Source organism: Armigeres subalbatus, chromosome 3, assembly GCF_024139115.2.
Source record: "Armigeres subalbatus isolate Guangzhou_Male chromosome 3, GZ_Asu_2, whole genome shotgun sequence".
Classification (NCBI taxonomy): domain Eukaryota; kingdom Metazoa; phylum Arthropoda; class Insecta; order Diptera; family Culicidae; genus Armigeres; species Armigeres subalbatus.
Window position 1 is genome coordinate 401,494,164 of NC_085141.1, and position 20,104 is coordinate 401,514,267.

A 20,104-nucleotide genomic window follows, 5' to 3' on the forward strand; every position below is an offset into this window, starting at 1 on the left:
GTTTTTGAGTTTACGTTTTCCCTGGCTGAAATGATTTACATCCTTGATTTCTTGAATCTTGATTCTAGACTATTGCTTTAAAGTTATTTTTCATATATGTCCTAAATGCCAAGTGTTGATAGTTTGATTTATTACACGGAAAGTTCTGTTGTAAAATCCTCTAACATGTGTTCATCATTTGCCATTTATTTCATGTCTATGGTAATGTAAAGGGAGTTGAGGATTAGATCAAATACGGAAGGTAAAGTTCAGAATAAACATTCAGATGTTTAGCATCCTGTGAAATAACTATCACTACAACGAACATGAAACTAGCAAACGAAATTTATCACATCCTCTAAATCCAATTGCTCCGTAAACAAAATTTATGATCGTGATTAAATGTAACAAATTTCTTTCAGGAAAGCCGTGACGTCTCTCGACGGTTCTCAAACATCTCGTACGGTACGTATGCACGTTTGCAAGCGAGACGTGCAGATGATGTGTCGTCGCTGTCATCGTGCTCATCTCCATAAGCTCTCTCCATCCGGCAAACGCCCCAGCAGCACTGATGACGGTATAGCTGCAGTCAGCGGGCGGGTGGGCTTGCTGCCTGACGCGACGTACAAACAAGAATAAGCACAAGGTGACGCATCGTGAAGCGTGCATAATTTTCTTTGCAAACAAAACTCTCAAGAAGCATATCCTTCCGCTTTTCATCCCGACCATGGCATGGATGGTTCACAGTCGGTACATGGAATCTAGCCCGAGGAGGATCAACGTGTGTCGCTCGACCAAGTCGTATGTCTTTTCTTATGGTGGATAGGAGCGAGGATGCAGCCGACACGCCTGGGTTGTAATTGTTTGTAGCTCATTTTTCACGTCTCTGCTAAAACCAACCGATTACAGTTTTCCATTCAGTTATAATGATTTTTGAACTGAGATATTAGGACAGGATAAACGGATTTTGTGTTCTCTGGAAGGGGCACTACAATGAGTTTACTGTAAGAGGACAACGCCTCTTGTGACATTCCCCAGAGGATGGACCATGGAATGAAAATTCTTCCATTGTTTGGCTGCTATTTTCCTGCCTTTTTCAACAGAAGTAAACAGCGGAAATTCCGTTTGAGTGAACTTCTTCATAGGAAGAGGCTTGTTGGCGAGAAAGAATTTCGCCAACGTCGTAGTGTCGATTTTATGCATACATGCAGTGGCTTGTTTTTTCCGAGAGCTCTTTCTTTCCTATTGTTTGACTTTGGTTGAATTGAAATTTATAAACATTCTGTTATCTGATTGAAATTTATAAACATTCTGTTATCTGATTTGCAACATTGAATGTAAAAGATTAAATGTAAAAAATGTTGTAACTCGATTTCCTTGCAGGTTATATTTGACGAGGAATGCAATATACTTTTTCATGATTGAAAATAAGCTCGATTGCTCTTGCTTTCTGAAGTTATTAATTACTAAAAATACACACCGGGAAAAAAAAGTTTCGGAGATTGCAGCGATGCATTAAAATGAGTGCATAAAAAAATGATCTATCCATTTTACACAATTCCGAGAAAACAACAAAAAAACTGTTTTTTGAACAAATTGGCACCGAATCTTTATGAATATACAGGACATTACATGGACGATCTTTAATTTCTTCTCAATGTATAATGATTAGATGGTATTGTTATTTCTCAATACTGGGGCTACTTTGTACATTTTTAAACAGGAATTATAACATAAATTACTATCAAATTGCTACTATCACCATTCGGGTGTCTTGTTGATAGTTGGATGGCGACTATCTGTTTCAATCTTGGTATTGTTTTCGTTTAACTTTTTTAGAAATCAAAAATACAAAGTAGTTCCCGGAGTCAAAAGAAGCCCCGCACGACGGTACCATTTTCACAAAGTATATTTATTGAACTTTGTTAAAAATTTCAAAAATACTCAGTTTAATATTATGAACTTCTTATTGTTCATATGACAAGTAGTCACTACGTTTGTTTTTTCTTTATTATAGTTATTTTTTCGCTGGATGAAATTCATTACTTGAGCTCCGCAAGGGGGTGTAAGCGTGGGCTTTGGTACAGATCGTCGAATGACATTGAGTCAAAAGGACAGTTGGGCGAAAGGACAGTTGGTCGAAGGGACATTTAGTCGATTGGAAATTTAGTCAAATGGACATTTGGCCGAATGTTGAAAGTGTTTAGTCGGTTATAGGTAATTAGTTAAATGAATAATTCGTCAATGGATTTTTGGTTGAATTTGAATAAATAATCCACAAGTTACATGGATAAACTGATTAGATGAATTTAATGGACGTGAGGAAGTTCAATCAGCAATGGTAGAAACAAATACGGAAGCCATTGAGGGTTTTTCACCTGAGCTAACGGAAACTTCTGAAAACCTAGGTGGATTATAGAAAAAATGAAAACCTTCATAAAAAGCAAAATATTGTTTTTATTTTTCGGCACATGGTCAAAAACCAATGATATCAATGTTATTTTGCCAATACTTCCTTCTAGTTGGCTTTGGAACATTTCGTTGTTTGTCATTTAGTCTAATGACATTTGGTCGGAAGGACACTTAGTCGGAGGGACATTTGGTCGAATGGAAATGGTCGGGAATATTCTCGACATATTCACGTTTTCGTATTATTTATTCTTTTTATGAACTCATCATTCTTCGAACAATATTGTAGCAATAATTATGGGACTTTAAGGAACACCACAATAAATCATTTATTTTTTCATTGATGTTGACAAAGATTCTGTTCTTTCAAAAAGCCATTCGACGGAACATCATTAGACTAAATGTTCCAAGATTATTAATTCGAAAATCCGCTTTCGACCAAATGTCCTTTCGAACAAACTTCATTCGACAAAATGTACGAAGATTCTTTATTCTAAAATATAATTTCGCCTTAATGTCTATTCGACCAAATGTCCATTCGACGTAGTGCCCTTTAGACCAAATGCCTGCGTCTTTTTCGACGAAATGTCCATTCGACGTAAAGTGCTTTCGACCAAATGTCATACGACTAAATATCATTTGATGAAATGTGAAGGCGTGAGATGGTACTAATCAAATAAAAAATGGATCCTTTTTATTGATTGTGCTTGTTGGAGAGAACTCAGTTTGGTAGTTTTGTTTCTCAAAATCATGCAGATCAGGACAATGATTAGGTTGTAATCACTTAGAAGACACTTGAAAATTAGCACGTTAAGACTGGCGGTGCCAGAGTTCTGGTTATGTTGATTCACCAGCTATTTTGGCGAAATCAATTCATTCATAATTTGGCGTCGGCAGTAAGAATTGTAAGGTCGGAACCAGTTTAATCCAGAAACAAAACAAAACTTTGTTTGGCTCTGAAATTTGAGCTGCATACCAAGAAAATCCCCCAAAATATCGAGATTGCAATCAATCCATTTCCACCAGGAAATTTTAGGACGAAAATCCAGGAATACCCAAACGGAAGAAAGGAAGAAAGAATTATAAAGTTCCCTAATTTTCTAAGAGAAGAATTCTACCAAAAAAATATTTGGAAACATATTCGGAAATTCCTATAACGATTTCTTAAGGAATTCCTTCGGAAACTCTAAGATGAAATTCTTGGAATTTCGTCGAAAATTCCTTCAGGAAGTACTTCAAAACTTACATAAGGAGTTTTTTTTAGAACATTCTTATGAAATTCGGCTAGAACTTTCTTTGAAACTGCATTAGGAATTCTTTTGGATGTTCCTCGCGAAATACCTTTAGAACATTTTCCAGATATTTCTACAGGCATTCAAAAAATCCGTCAGGGATTCTTTCGGGAATCTTTTTAGAACTTTATCTAAAGTTCTCATTCTTCAATGAATTTCGGTAAGAACTCCTACAGAATTTCTGGACGAATTCCTTAGAGATTATTTTTTTATATGGATTTACTGAAGGAATTTCTGAGGAAAATTCCGAAGGATTTCTTAGATTTTCAGAGAGTTTCCCATAGGAACTTTCTAAGAAATTTCAGGGGAAATTTACAAGGACTTTAACAAACAAGCTCCCGAGAGTATTTCTAGAGGAATTTACAAATAAGCTTTTGAAGAAATTTTACGGAACCGAACGGATTTTTGAAAAGTATTTCTAAAGGAATCTCTGAAAAAAATGCTAGAGGTATATCCAAAGAAGTTTCTAAAAGAATACCTTAAGACACTTCCAGATGATTTCCTGACGGGTTTATTTTAATTAAATTTGCGATGGAATGACGAATGGTATTTCTGAAGATATGCCTAGATTTCTCCAGGAATAATTTCGGGAATTACATCAGGGCAGCAGGGACTATGTCCAAGGGCTTGACGATCCCTTGGCCATCTGCGAGTTGTGGGGCTTGCCTAGGATGTGGTGGGGTTTGACAGTGGGCCCTGTTAAACCTCTATAAAAAGCTGCATGTATCCGCAAGTAGGCCCCACCAAAGCGACCGTGTGCCGCTCAAAGCGCACAAGCCCAAGTCCTGGTGTTAGGTGGAACGCTAAACAGCCCTGACACGACGGCCCTCCGACGAGACAGGAGGTTTGTGCAGGCCCAATAAGCCGCCTGGAAAACCAATCATTACGAACAATATAAGAGATAATGCGACTCGATATAATCGGCAAAGACCTAGGCGACGAATACAGGATCACGATTGGAAGCTTGGAACATGGAACTGCAAGTCGCTAGGTTTCGCAGGTTGTGACAGGATGATCTACGATGAATTACATTCCCGCAACTCCGACGTCGTGGCGCTGCAGGAGATTTGCTGGACAGGACAGAAAGTGTGGAAAAGCAGGCATCGGGCGGCTACCTTCTACCAAAGCTGTGGCACCACCAACGAGCTGGGAACCGGCTTCATAGTGCTGGGTAAGATGCGCCATCGTGTGATTGGGTGGCAGCCAATCAACGCAAGGATGTGCAAGCTGAGGATTAAAGGCCGTTTCTTCAACTATAGCATCATCAACGTGCACTGCCCACACGAAGGGAGACCTGACGACGAGAAACAAGCGTTCTACGCACAGCTGGAGCAGACATACGATGGATGCCCACTGCGGGACATCAAAATCGTCATCGGTGACATGAAAGCACAGGTAGGAAGGGAGGAAATGTATAGACCGGTCATCGGACCGGATAGTCTGCACACCGTATCGAATGACATCGGCCAACGATGCATAAACTTCGCAGCCTCCCGCGGAATGGTAGTCCGAAGCACCTTCTTTCCCCGCAAAAATATCCACAAGGCCACATGGAGATCACCTAACCAAGAAACGGAAAACCAAATCGACCACGTTCTAATCGACGGTAAATTCTTCTCCGACATCACGAACGTCGACACTTACCGCAGTGCAAATATCAAATCCGACCACTACCTCGTTGCAGTATGCCTACGCTCAAAACTCTCGACGGTGTACAACACGCGTCGAAGTCGGACGCCGCGGCTTAACATTGGGCGGCTACACGACGGTAGACTAGCCCAAGAATACGCGCAGCAGCTGGAAGTGGCACTCCCAACGGAAGAGAAGCTAGGCGCAGCGTCTCTTGAAGATGGCTGGAGAGATATTCGATCCGCCATTGGTAGCACCGCAACCGCTGCACTTGGCACGGTGCCCCCGGATCAGAAAAACGACTGGTATGACGGCGAATGTGAGCAGTTAGTAGAAGAGAAAAATGCAGCATGGGCGAGATTGCTGCAACACCGCACGAGGGCGAACAAGGCACGATACAAACGGGCGCGGAACAGACAAAACTCGATTTTTCGGAGGAAAACGCGCCAGCAGGAAGATCGAGACCGTGAAGAGACGGAGCAACTGTACCGCGCTAATAACACACGAAAGTTCTATGAGAAGTTGAACCGTTCACGTAAGGGCCACGTGCCACAGCCTGATATGTGTAAGGACATAAACGGGAACCTTCTTACGAACCAACGTGAGGTGATGCAAAGGTGGCGGCAGCACTACGAAGAACACCTGAATGGCGATGTGGCAGACGAAGATGGCGGTATGGTGATGGACCTTGGAGAACGCGCGCAGGACATAATTCTACCGGCTCCGGATCTCCAGGAAATCCAGGAGGAGATTGGCCGGCTGAAAAACAACAAAGCCCCTGGGGTTGACCAACTACCAGGAGAGCTATTAAAACACGGTGGTGAGGCACTGGCTAGAGCGCTGCACTGGGTAATTACCTGGGTAAGTTTTGGGAGGATGAGGTTCTGCCGCAGGAGTGGATGGAAGGTGTCGTGTGTCCCATCTACAAAAAAAGGCGATAAGCTGGACTGTAGCAACTACCGCGCAATCACATTGCTGAACGCCGCCTACAAGGTACTCTCCAAAATTTTATGCCGTCGACTAACACCAATTGCAAGAGAGTTCGTGGGGCAGTACCAGGCGGGATTTATGGGTGAACGCTCTACCACAGATCAGGTGTTCGCCATACGTCAGGTATTGCAGAAATGCCGCGAATACAACGTGCACACACATCATCTATTTATCGACTTCAAAGCCGCATAAGATACATTCGATCGGGACCAGCTATGGCAGCTAATGCACGAAAACGGATTTCCGGATAAACTGATACTGTTGAATACGAAATGTCCACACCGTTCAAACACTAAAGCTTCTAGAACAAGCGCTACGCTATGCAGAAATTGCTAAGCAGTATCAACACCTACAGGATCTTCCGGTGGTAGATTACGAAATGGAGCCACTGAAGATTCTTATAGGTTTAAAACATTTGCATTTGTTCGCACCACTAGAGTCGCGGATTGGAAAACCAGGGGAATCAATTGCTGTGAGATCTAAGCTAGGATGGACCGTCTATGGCTCTCAAATTCCTGAAGAAATCATATCACCACACGTTGGCTATCACTCATGTGATGGTATAAACAATCAAGAATTACACGATTTATTGCGCTCACATTATGCTTTGGAGCATATGGGGTTTCCGTAAATTTGCTGCCAGAATCAAGCGAAGATCAACGAGCAAGAAGAATCATAAAGAACACGACAATAAAGATAGGTGACCGGTTCCAAACGGGGCTATTGTGGAAAGAGGACGATCCACTGTTTCCGGACAGCTATGGCCGGAGCAACCAATGATAAAACCAAATGTTCAAGAAGAGCTTCGTACAACGTTCCTCTTCCACGATTTAGAGCCATCAGAATCGTGGATAGATGTGATTAGAATATCTAGATGGAATGTGCTTGTGAGGACGATTGCGTGCGTTTTACGTTTTGTAGCAAATATCTACTGAAAAAGTCGTGGTCAACTGATTGAAGTTCTTCCGACAGTAAGCAAAGTCAGTGGTATAATTAGGCGATCGGTTCCATGTTTAAAAAAATCATTGAGAAGGGAAGAGTTTCAAGAAGCAGAACGATTGCTTTGGAAGATAGCGCAAGGTGACTGTTTCGCAGCGGAGATCCGAATTCTTCATCAAGTGACCAGCGATGGAAAACTTCCTAAGGCAGATAAGGACAGTGACCTTTACAAACTCACACCGATACTAGATGAATTTGGCATACTCCGTCATGAAGGACGAACAACGAAAGCAGAATTTCTTCCGTTTGAAGTGCGATTCCCGATAATTCTGCCTAGAAAACATCCGATCACTATGAAGTTAATGGAACATTACCACCAAAAGTTCGGCCACGCAAATCGGGAAACTGTGGTAAACGAAATGAGACAAAAATTTTACATTCCATACATCAGAGCTTAAGTTAAGAAAGTTATGAAGGAGTGTGTATGGTGTCCAAAAATGTCCAAGTCCAAAAATGTCGACCAAGAATCCCACGAATGGCTCCACCTCCCATTCAACGGCTGACTCCAAACCCGCGACCATTCAGTTTCACCGGAGTCGACTACTTCGGCCCGTTAATGGTCACCGTCGGCCGTCGCACAGAGAAGCGTTGGGTATCATTGTTCACCTGTTTGACAACTAGAGCAATACACTTAGAGGTGGTGCACAACATGTCCACCCAACGTTGTGTGATAGCAATTCGCCGCTTTGCCTGCCGGCGCGGAATGCCGGATGAGTTTTTCTCCGATAATGGAACAAACTTCATTGGTGCATGTGAAAAAGTTACCCAGCAAATAAGCGTAGACTGCAGTGACACCTTTACTAACGCTAGAACAAAATGGAACTTCAATCCACCATTGGCACCGCATATGGGAGGAGCCAGGGAAAGGTTCGTTCGTTCCGTGAAGGAGGCAATGAAAGTATTTGACGATGGGCGGACGTTGACAGACGAAGTTTTACTGACAACGTTAGCTGAGGCAGAAGATATGATAAAATGCCGTCCGCTAACGTATGTTCCACAAGAGTCGGCCGAGGATGAGTCGCTAACGCCCAACCATTTCATTCGTGGACACATGTGCACGAGTGGTACGACTTTCACAAAGTCCGTCCAGTTATTTGGTTTCGCCGACGACATATATATCATGGCACGTAACTTTGAGAGGAGGGAGGAAGCTTACATCAGACTGAAAAGCGTAGCTAAACGGATTGGACTAGTCATCAACACGTCAAAGACGAAGTACATGATAGGAAGAGGCTCAAGAGAGGTCAATGTAAGCCACCCACCACGACTTTCTATCGGTGGTGACGAATTCGAGGTGGTTGAAGAATTCGTGTACTTGGGCTCACTGGTGACCGCCGATAACGATATCAGCAAAGAAATTCGGAGACGCATCATGGCAGGAAATCGTACGTACTTTGGACTCCGCAAAACGCTCCAATCGAATAGAGTTTGTCGCCATACCAAACTGACAATCTACAAAACGCTCATTAGACCGATAGTTCTCTACGGACACGAGACCTGGACGATGCTCGTGGAGGACCAACGCGCACTGGGAGTTTTCGAAAGGAAAGTGCGTACCATCTATGGTGGGGTGCACATGGTGGACGGTACGTGGAGGAGGCGAATGAACCACGAGTTGCATCAGCTGTTGGGAGAACCATCCATCGCTCACACCGCGAAAATTGGAAGACTGCGATGGGTCGGGCACGTAGCCAGAATACACAGTCAGTCACAGGACAGTAATCCGGTGAAAATGGTTCTCGACAACGAGACGGGAACAAGAAAGCGAGGTACACAGCGGGCAAGGTGGATCGATCAGGTGGAGGACCCTCCGCAGACTGCGTGGTTGGAGAAGTGCAGCCATGGACCGAGCTGAATGGAGAAGACACTGGCAGCAGAAGACACTATTGCACAGGCCACTCTGGCCTTAGTCTGGTATTAAATAATAAATCGGGAGGCAATACTTTATATTAAATTCTTTTAAAAAAGTTCCAATTGCTGGGACATCGGTTCTTATGATGCATTTCAACTTGTTTCACACGTCTGGTGCACAAAAATATGATCCCCAACGTAAAAATGAAAAAAATAAACAATGATTTCTGGTTTTCACGCAGGGACACGTTCCGTGTAAATTAAAACCGCGTAAATCTCAGTAACCGCACACCGTGTACATCTCAAAACCTGCAAATCCCGGAGCTCCAAAATTGGTTTCTGTCTGTTTTAAAGTGCACGTTGATATGCTTTATTATTGTGCATTATGTTACAATCATACATAACAGTGATTTTTTTTATTACCATACAGATTTATGAAAACAATAGACGAGCTCGGTGGTCTAGTGGCTACCGCTTCTGCCTTATAAGCAGGAGGTCGTGGGTTCAATTCCAGGCTCGTCCCTTTCCTAATTTGTATTTCTATCATAGTTCTTTCTGTGTTTCACGTTCTACCAACACGATTCCTACTGTTATAACCTTCCACACTAACAATTCCAAAACCTCCCGTGGCACCTATGAGAGGTCGTAGAGTTCTCTGCATCTTTCTTAAGTAAGTGTCCGACTAACCATCCTACCCCTTCCCCAGCATTCGCAAGGACGTGGCCAGGACAGATCTGGACTATTGGAGAGTACATTGCTTCCATCTAAGAGATAGTGATTAGTCCCAAATCAATATCTGTGGTAACGGATGAAAGTGATGCTACTCTCATACAATAATCCAGGCTTGTACCACCTACGAATTTGTGCGAATTGCTCAATGCTAATGCTAATGCTAATACAGATTTATGAAAGCAATATTGTGCAGACCTGGACAGTTACAATGCTGTAATGCCAACAAAGAAGAAAAAGAATATGAATTCTAATTTGAAGGTAGAGTTAGAGGAATATATTTTAGTTGTAGTCAGAACCAATCCAACAAACAATTTAATCTGAATAAGCTAGTTTTTTTAGCTGCAGAAGACGATTTTTGGTTGAATAAGCGAGTGACCACGAATGAATTAATTTGTCAGGCACATTGAAAACTCCATACTAAACCAGCATAATTTTGATTCATAACAAATGTCTGCCTATGTTGTATTAAAGAGTTCTGAAATTACATCTCAACAAGCTTTCGGAATGACCAATCGAGCATGCTTCCCAAATAAACCGAGGGATGCCCAACCATTTTGGGAAAATGTTGGCATTCATGAAAGTTGGTTGCGTCCCTCGTGCCTCACCGTTTTGTGATCTGATGATCTGTGAAATTTAATTTGAAAAGTTCAACCTCTCGTCACATCCTCAACGCTCTACGACGATACTAACTTCTACCGCGAGCTGCCAGTGACAGCTTGAACCGTTTCCGATATGGTTGGGAAGACACGCGCACCACGCAGTCGGTGTGATGGGGCACAATCAGTTCCATTGGAATGAAACTTTTGCACTTCATGGCAAGAAGCACACTAGACTAGACTAGGGAGAGAGAGAATGGGCAAAGGAGCTCCGGCAAACCTTCTGGGTACTGATCCAACGTCACACTATGTGGATAGATTTTCTCGGGGTAAGGAGTGGACGATGGACGGATGGGGCACAAAGTGCAATTTATCTTGAATACGCGCAAAAAGTTTGTTTCTCCGTATTCTGAGTTCGAAGATTTTGCTTCGTTGCCTCGATAAACAGGTGACACCGGCACTGACTTACGCACAGTGTTGCATTGGGACGGATTTTCCGATTTAAAACTAATTTAACATGTCGAAACATACGTTCTAATTTATTTCGACAAAATCGGGAACCACCGCAGCTCAGTAAATTATAAAACAAAATTTGGGTAGAAAAATGTCATGTCCTCTAACTTTCATCTTCTCAACTGAATAAAATTTTATTGCGGTCTCTTTTGTTCTTCAGGAAAATTAGCTCAAATTTCGTTAAAAATAGGAAAACACAAAATTTAAACAGAAACAGAAGATTTTTTTTTCCTTTGAAAAAAAGAGACAACAATATACATATGTTTAACTTATTCGCTGAGTAGATGAACGTTAAAGTGGTTTAAGTTTTACTGATTCTCAGCTAAATATTTTCTGTATCTCAGCAACCGAGACGTAAGTTTTACTGAGATTTCGGTAGAACTTATTTTTTGTCAAACTGGGCAGTACCAACTTTGGGAAAATAAAACAAAAATGCTAAGACCCTGAGAAAAAATGAGGATATATTATTTGAGATTTTGCTTTTCAGCGACTTAGTTTTGCCTATTCGTGATTGGCAATTCATTAACTTTTTTGATAGCTCTTCTTTTAAACTGGAACTTGAGCTGCTTTTGAACTTAGTATTTATACTCTATATATTTTAAAACTCTAAATGATCGTACAAGCTTAAACTTCGATATTTTTCCATTGCCGAGATTCCAATATCTTAAATGTCGGTTAAAATGTTTAGGAAAATTCAGTCAACTTTATCGAAACATAGTTAATCATTGCTCATTGCTGGTAACTCGGTGAAAAACTCTTTCACAAAAAAAAAGATTGACTAAATTTGAGTAAATAGACAATGATTCTTGTAGCATTATTTTTCAAAAATAAGAAACGCTGCTAACAAATTGTGATTGGAACCGTGCATTTTTGAGCCTTGGTGTGGATTTGCTTCTTTTTTCATTTCCTATAAAATTAATATTAATAACCATCGAAATTTGTGCAAAATTCATTTTTTTTCGAAGTAAGATGCATTTGTGTTCATGAGATGCGAAATTTATTAGATTCCACTTAGTAATTCATTGTACTGTCGTGCGGAATTGTCTCATTTTGATGGAAAAATCTAAACTCAAGTCAATTTTCTCCATCGAAAAATGGAGTTGTCGTTTGATGATAATGTAGACTGAATAACGTATAAGTACAAATGAATATGTACAAATATTTGTCAAGTTTATTCAGATATCTATCGAACTGATTATATCTTGACATGGATATTATGCTTTAGAATATTTTAAAACAAGTCGCACAACACATTTCAATCACATGACTTCGCCAGTCCCCGCTTTTTGCTATTTTTTTCCAAGTTCGTTTATTTGGTAGGCTCAGGCGTGTATAACACTTTACGGAGCCACGTTTCTTTGTGATATGTACAATCGACATAATCTTATTATTAAAATAGTAAGAAAGGGAAATAAGCCAACGTACTCGTGGTGACTCGAGGTTAGGTTTACAATGTTTAAGGATGGATGGGGATTAGGATTCGGGAATCAGGGAATCATCATAATCAAGGAATTTCAGCAGCTCATCCGGTCATTTGGCGTAGGGGACGATGTGGTGTGTCGTCGTGCTCGAAGAATGGTTCGCATGGGAGCATCTTCCGGATGGCCAGAGCTACGGCGCTCTACGGGACAGAAAGACAGAGACAACACAAAAAAACTTCGAAGAAAAAGAAAAAACAAAAGTATTAGACTTTTATGTCAGAGGAACAAAGAAAACTATAAATGGCTTGCATATAGACCACATAACGATCCCCCAAAACACCTCTCCTGGAAGGGTTGTTTACCTCGGGTCACTAGGGTATCCATTAATTGCTCTCTGGAGGCGTCGTTTTCCGAGCAGAACCAAACTACGTGATCGATGTCATCATAACCGGCTTCGCACCTACATAAGTTGCTGTCGACAAGGTTCATTCTGTACAGATGTGCGTTTAGTGAATAGTGATTAGACATAAGTCTCGACATCACGCGAATGAAGCCTCGACTTAAGTCCTCACCTCTGAACTACGCTCGCCCAGAAACTTTTGGAATTATGGAAAATAGCCAGCGTCCAAGTTCGTTGTGTGTCCAATTTCTTTGCAAACTTTGAAGAGTACTCTGACGGACTAATGGGAAAAACTCGTTGCTCGAGAAGTGTCTATCATAAACCTCACCTTCCTGTGCACCCACCTTTGCTAGCGAGTCTGCCTTCTCATTGCCGTAGATTGAGCTGTGAGATGGGACCCAAACAAAGGTAATCTTGAATGATCTTTCGACCAAACCACGCATCTGCTCTCTTATGTTTGTAAGAAAGTAAGATGCGTGCTTAACAGGTTTCATCGACCGGAGTGCCTCGATAGAACTAAGACTATCCGAGAAGATGAAATAATGGTCTACGGGCTGATTTGAAATTATCCCCAAAGCGAAGTTAATTGCTGCCAGCTCAGCAACATAAACCGAACACGGTTCCTGAAGTTTTCGGAAGGTGGTTGAAGTTACATTGAAAACACCGAAGCCAGTGGATCCGTTGATGCGAGAACCATCAGTGAAATATCTGTTGTTGCAATTGACATGTTCATATTTTTCAGAAAAAAGTGAGGGAATGGATATTTTTCGAAGATGATCTGGTATTCCTTGAATGGCATGTTTCATGGACAGATCGTATTCAATTGAGAAACTGTCATTGGTGAAGTCAACTCGAGGGAGAGTATAACAGGGAAGACAAAGATCTGACGATATGTAGTTGAGATAAACTCTTAGGAATCTTGACCGATGAATCAGTTCAAGCATATTATCGAAGTTATGTAAGACAAGTTTGTTACTTGTTCCACATTTGATTAGTATTCTTAATGAGAGCTCCTAGTAACGGTGCTTTAAAGGAGTGACTCCAGCAAGCACCTCCAGGCTCATGTTATGCGTTGAATGCATACAGCCAAGAGCAATACGCAAACAACGATATTGAATTCGTTCCAATTTAATTAGGTGGCAATCAGCTATTGAGAGGAAACAGAAGGAGCCGTACTCTAAAACAGAGAGAATAGTCGTTCTATATAGTTTGATGAGGTCTTCCGGGTGAGCACCCCACCATGTTCCGGAGATAGAACGTAGGAAATGGATCCTTTTCCAGCATTTCTCTATCAAATACTCAATATGAAGTCTCCAGGTGCATTTAGAATCAAACACGACCCCAAGGTATTTAGAAGATAAAGATTGGTTGATGTCATCATTCAACAGTTTTAGTTTCAGTTGAGCAGGATACCGCTTCTTAGTAAACACAACCAACTGAGTTTTTTGCGGTGAAAACTCGATCCCTAAATGTCTGGCCCAAACAGTCAGATTATCCAGGGTACTTTGCAATGGTCCTTGCAAGACATCTGCACATGGACCTCTTAGAGAGACCACGGCATCATCTGCAAGTTGTCTCAGCGTGCATTGTTCTTCCAAACAATTGTCAATATCTTTAACATAGAAATTATAAAGCAAGGGACTTAAACATGATCCTTGGGGAAGGCCCATGTAGCTAGTTCTGGAAGTTGTCAGAGTGCCGAGTGTGAAGTTCATTTGTTTTTCTGACAACAAATTGTACAAGAAATTATTCAAAATAACGGGTAATCCACTACTGTGCAGATTGTCTGACAGTACTTCTATGGAAACTGAATCAAAAGCGCCCTTAATATCCAAGAATACTGAAGCCAATTGCTCTTTGTGCGCAAAGGTCAGCTGTATATCTGAAGAGAGCAACGCTAGACAATCGTTTGTTCCTTTACCCTTACGAAATCCAAACTGAGTATTTGAGAGTAATGCATTATGTTCAACCCAATGGTCGATTCTTGAAAGGATAATTTTTTCCAAAAATTTTCTCATGCATGAAAGCATGGCAATCGGTCGGTAGGAATTGTAATTAGACGCTGGTTTCCCAGGCTTTTGAATAGCTATTACTTTTACCTGTCGCCATTCAGGTGGCACAATGTTGTACTCCATGAAACAGTTGTACAGGTCAAGTAATCGTCTTTTTGCGATATCTGGGAGGTTTTAAGAAGATTGAATTTGATGTTATTGCATCCCGAAGCAGAGTTATTCGATGAAAGAAGAGACATATAAAGTTCCAGCATTGAGAATGGTCCGCCCAAAGAACCGGGATCATTGACTGATTCTCGAAATAGCGGTTCTGCTGGTTCGGAATCTGGGCAGACCTTTTTGCGAAGTTAAATATCCATCGATTGGAGTATTCTTCACTCTCATTAGTGGAAATGCGGTTCCGCATGTTGCGGGCCGTTTTCAAAGTGTTGTCATTGAGGTTTCTCGCGATAGTCCCTCGACAAAACGTCGCCAGTAGCTACGTTTTTTGCCTTGAGAAGATTTTTGAGCTTTCTTTCAAGCCTCAAATACTCTTCAAAAGCTCAGACCTTCCGTGTTTACGGAAGGCCTTGAAACATCAGATTTCTCAGAATACAACTTAGTACATTCATCATCCCATCCAAGAGTGGCTGGTCTTCTTATGACAGATGTACTTGGAACGCGTCGTTTCTGAGCTTCCAGTGCGCTTTTATGAATCAATTCGGTAAGGAATCGATACTCATCCAGTGGCGGAAGAATATCAGTTGATTCAATACCAATTTTCACCGCCGATGCAAATTTATGCCAGTCAATGTTCTTCGTGAGATCGAAAGGAACATTAACTGGCTCAGATTCTTGTAGCCATTTTTAATTGTGGTGACTATCGGCATATGGTCACTACCATGGGGATCTTGAATTACCTTCCACGTGCAATCTAATGATAGTGAATTTGAACATAAAGACAGATCAATATGGCTTTGTTGCCCATTTCGTCCTATTCGAGTTACTTAACCAGTGTTCAAAATATTCACATTGAAATCGTCACACAAATCATAGAAAACTGGCGCTCGATAATCGCCAAATATTTCGCCCCATCCAATACCATGTGCGTTCATATCACCCAATGATAGAAGGGAGACTGAGCTCCAAAGTTGTCGATGATTAAGTGATGCGTTTGATGGAATATGAACTGAAGCGATGCAAAGATCTTTATTCTATACATTTACTTGCCAGGCGACGATTTGTAAGCCATTTACAATCGGAATGGGAAGTCTGTAGAAGGAGTAGCATTTTTTGATCCCCAAAAGAACGCCACCATAGTGGTCATCCCGATCTTGGCGAATAATGTTAAAATCGTGGAAGTTGATTTCATCTTCAGAAGAAAGCCATGTTTCACAGAGTGCAAATATATCGCAATCGGAGTTGCGAATTAAAAACTTAAACTCGTCCAATTTATGTTTCAGACTATGACAGTTCCACTGCAGCACAGTGATTGTATCTTGTATGGTCGTATTATCCATCGAAAGATACAAGTACTGCAAGAAGGGGCCATGAAACAGTCAATTGCTTCAGATAACTTTCAACTGTTGGAATAAAGAGGTCAATGATTGGCCTCAATGAATTCGGAATATTGAATAGATTCAAAAAGCGGTCCACGAGGTCCTTAAAGGATATCAATCCTCGCATGGACGAGATTCTCCCTTCGGAAGTGCGAGTAGCATTTTCCTTTCCATTGATAATCCTAGCCGGATGTTTCTTAGGAACATCGGTTTTAGGCAATGGCGGGAATGTCTTAGTGCAGCAAGGATCTGCAGACTGGTTGCTTCGGGATTTTAAATAATCCCCATTACCTTCAGATTTTGCCAAGCCATTATGAATGACTTTTGTTTTCTTTCGGCGCGATCCAGGAAGACGGTTGCTTCCTCTTTTCGGGCGCGTGTACCTCGAAGAATCATCCATATCGGCTGCGTCAGAGTCCGATTCATCAATGGAGATGGAATCATAATAGTCACTTACTTGAACGGTAGCTGAAAAAGCAATCTTTGTGGTGGCAGTGGCGGATGTGTCTTGCGCTTTAACCATTTCCGCATAAGACTGCTTGGAGCGCTGTACCAACGAGCGCTTCACTTTTTGGGTGCGCTTTCTGTACACCGGGCAATCTTGCAAACCATGGGCAGGATCCAAACCACAATAAGCACATTTTGTGGCTTGTTGCTGGCAGGTATCCTCCCGATGTCTTTGGAAACATTTACCACAAAGTGGTTTGTTGTCACAAAAGCTTTTTGCTATTTCTTATCACAGAACTAGTTATGGCCATTTTATTCTTAGCGAGTCAAAAGATGTTATTTGATATAGAAAGTAATGATGAAGTTATTTTAATACTTCTATCATGGTTAACCAATCGATTTTAAAATTAGCATGAGCATGAGCATTATGACCGCACAATTCGTAGTTGCTACTCCGTAATTGACTGAACTTGCGAAATTGTACAGAGAACACAATGAATGGGGCTTGGGATCAGCTACCCATTCTCAATGTACGTACATGTTTCGGGAGCTCTAATATTTAAAGTCAATAACGGCGCCGGCCACGTCCTTACGGCCATATAGGAATAGAAGGATTGTTAGTTCGATTCTCGTTGCTGCTAGAGACAGAGTATACCTCTGCATCTCCACGATTGTCTTGGGATAGGATATCGTTTTAGTTACAAAGGATAATTTATCTGGATTCACTTTGATAAGCGATGCTAAAAGTTAAAACATACACACCCGGTGGCATATGAAAACTGAAGAGAGTCGCGTTTTGGACGACCGAACACAATATAGATATTTTATTTCTTTTCCGACGACTAAAACACGCCCTGCACTTACTTGTTCGATGGCTACTCTTATTACCGGCCGTGAAACAAAAGAAAAAAAAAAACAAAAGAAATCACGCACAGAACTCTAAATCAATCGATTTTGAAATTAGTGAAACAAATTGGCGCTAGTTTGATTTATTTTTACATAACATAGGACAGTTATGTGTAGAGCGGCAGTATAGTGTACCACCCACAATATATCTTGCCTGGTATGTTGGCGGAAATAAGACTAGTGCAGCTTTTGTATTGCACCAAAAACCTGCTGCTTGAAATAATTAACGCATTACCGCGGCAAAAACCTGATAACTATCACAACAAATCCAGTAGAAAGTTTATGCTATTCCAGTTAATTCCACCTTTGTAGGCAGATACGCAGCTCGTAAATACACTCTACTAAACAAGCATGTAACAAATTTCATAATAGAATTTGTTTAACTCATGACATGTAGATAGATCGCCAAATTGTCGTCTCGTATCACTGTGCGATATTTGAATCGCGGGCTATGAGCACAGCAACTTTGGTATAGGGGATGATGACTCAGGGCTGAGTCAACTTTGAGTGATGGAAGGGCAGTTTTATAAACAACGGAGGAGAGAAAGTGAGCTTCTGGAGCTGCTGACAGTTCATGGTTTTACGGGGCTTTATTTATTTTTTTTACACCGACTAAAAGACGACACTTTGTTACTTCTTATGCCAGCTGTTGGACTTTCGATTCTTGCGCGCGAAGGTAGAGACAAGAGCAGTTGATTTTCTTCCCTCCTTGTGAAAAAGTTTGTCCCTTCCTTTTAGCAGATAACAACACGAATGATGGATGAGGTTCGGGTGCGCCGAGGTTAAAAGATAAGGATAAGGTCCCATCGAAAGTTTTAATAATGATTCATTTTCAAAGTGGAAATTCATCTGCGCCCCCTCGGTAAAGTCCAGTAGAAGTTCATAAAGAAGACAGTTTTTAATGAGAGCGAGAACTATTTGAAAATTTCTCAATAGTTAAAACAAGATAAGAGTTGCAGTATCTCGATTTTTCGAAGTATCCAGCTTTGCTGTTGAAAAGTTATTTGTTTGAACGTGATTTCCGGTAAACAGTTACAAGTTTTAATCAAACCTTCAACATAAAGGAGTGTCTAATTTGTTTTCAATTACGGTCTTAAACTCAATTAATTAGGTTTGAAATCAATTTACAGTGATAAAATTTCCTAATTCGTTGCGTCCTGGAGGGCGGTGATGCTTGCGAATCATATCAGATTTCGGTTACGCTACGGATTGTGTGCGATGGTTGTGCGGACTGAGCAACGTCGAGTATTTTCGAGGGATGTTCACGAAGAATGGGTTAGGTAAAACGACCTATTATGGAGGGGTTAAGCACCGTGTCGAAATAAAATTGATCAAAAAAATTCTTCAAAAATTACCTGTTGGTCGATTTTCATATTGTAGTAGTTGAACAGGATGCTCGTTAACTATAGTTTTATAAATATTATGTCAATTGTGCTAAACTTAAGTTGTTTTGTTTTATCACAATAAAAACAAACTACCGCAATAATAGGACGCAGTTGCCTATCGTTGCGATATTTTTGAAGGTCAGTCCTATTGTTGCGGTATTGCATGTAATTCTTATGGAGAGCGATACCGCAACAATAGGACTTTAGCACTACCGCAATAATAGGCTCTAGAAAATGTTGATTTTTCATCATTTTGAACGGAATTTTGTCAAACCAAAGCTGTTCTAGTCGTTAATTCAAAGAGTTTTAGCGTACCCACAATTGTTATCAATGGTATTATATCCAGAATGCACTACTTTAACACTACCGCAACATTAGGGCATACCACAACGATAGGACGTTTTACCCTAGCAGTGCTCAATGCCTTCTATGTATATCTTTCGATGGCTGCTCGAGCAGGTCCGACAAGCAGGAGAGAAGGAACAAACCATGCTAACAACGTACTGCTTGGCTTAGGAACGCGTTTTAATTGATGAAGATTTATGTAGATAATACATTAAATCACATTTTACAAAATACTCAAAGGTGCTGCCCAATCGGGTTGTACGCAAAGGTGACGTAGGACTACGTAGCTATTCAAAATTGATGGTATATGCCATGATTATTTGTGTCCTTTGATTAACATTGAGCAAACTGCTCGGAGGACAACTGAATCAAGAAGTCGAATAGTTGCCCTCTGTTAGATAGACTTTAAGTCTCCAACCGTGGAATTAACATGACTCATCGGCCTCATCGCTGCTGAAGCCACTCGACTGGTTTTCATTGGAGGACATCACAACCCTAGAGAACACCATCCTCAAAAATGTCCGGAATAAAGGAGAAATAAATAAAATCAAAAGTAGCGTCAAACCAAACCCAAATATATTTATTTGAAACGTTTGGTTTTCGCCCGCAATGGAAGCGTACGTGGCAAAGTGAGGAGAACTTCAAGAATTAATTACAGAC

The 20,104-nt window shown here is 41.1% G+C and overlaps 1 protein-coding gene across 1 annotated transcript in view; it reads left to right on the top strand.

Moving 5' to 3' along the window:
- Positions 1-7,773: 7,773 nt before the first annotated feature.
- The window catches only part of LOC134223021 (uncharacterized), a 29,750-nt gene continuing 17,419 nt past the window's right edge, over positions 7,774-20,104 (top strand). The window contains exon 1 of the mRNA XM_062702158.1: positions 7,774-8,362. Within this exon, the coding sequence (XP_062558142.1) occupies positions 7,774-8,362 (589 nt within the window). The remainder of the gene's footprint in view (positions 8,363-20,104) is intronic.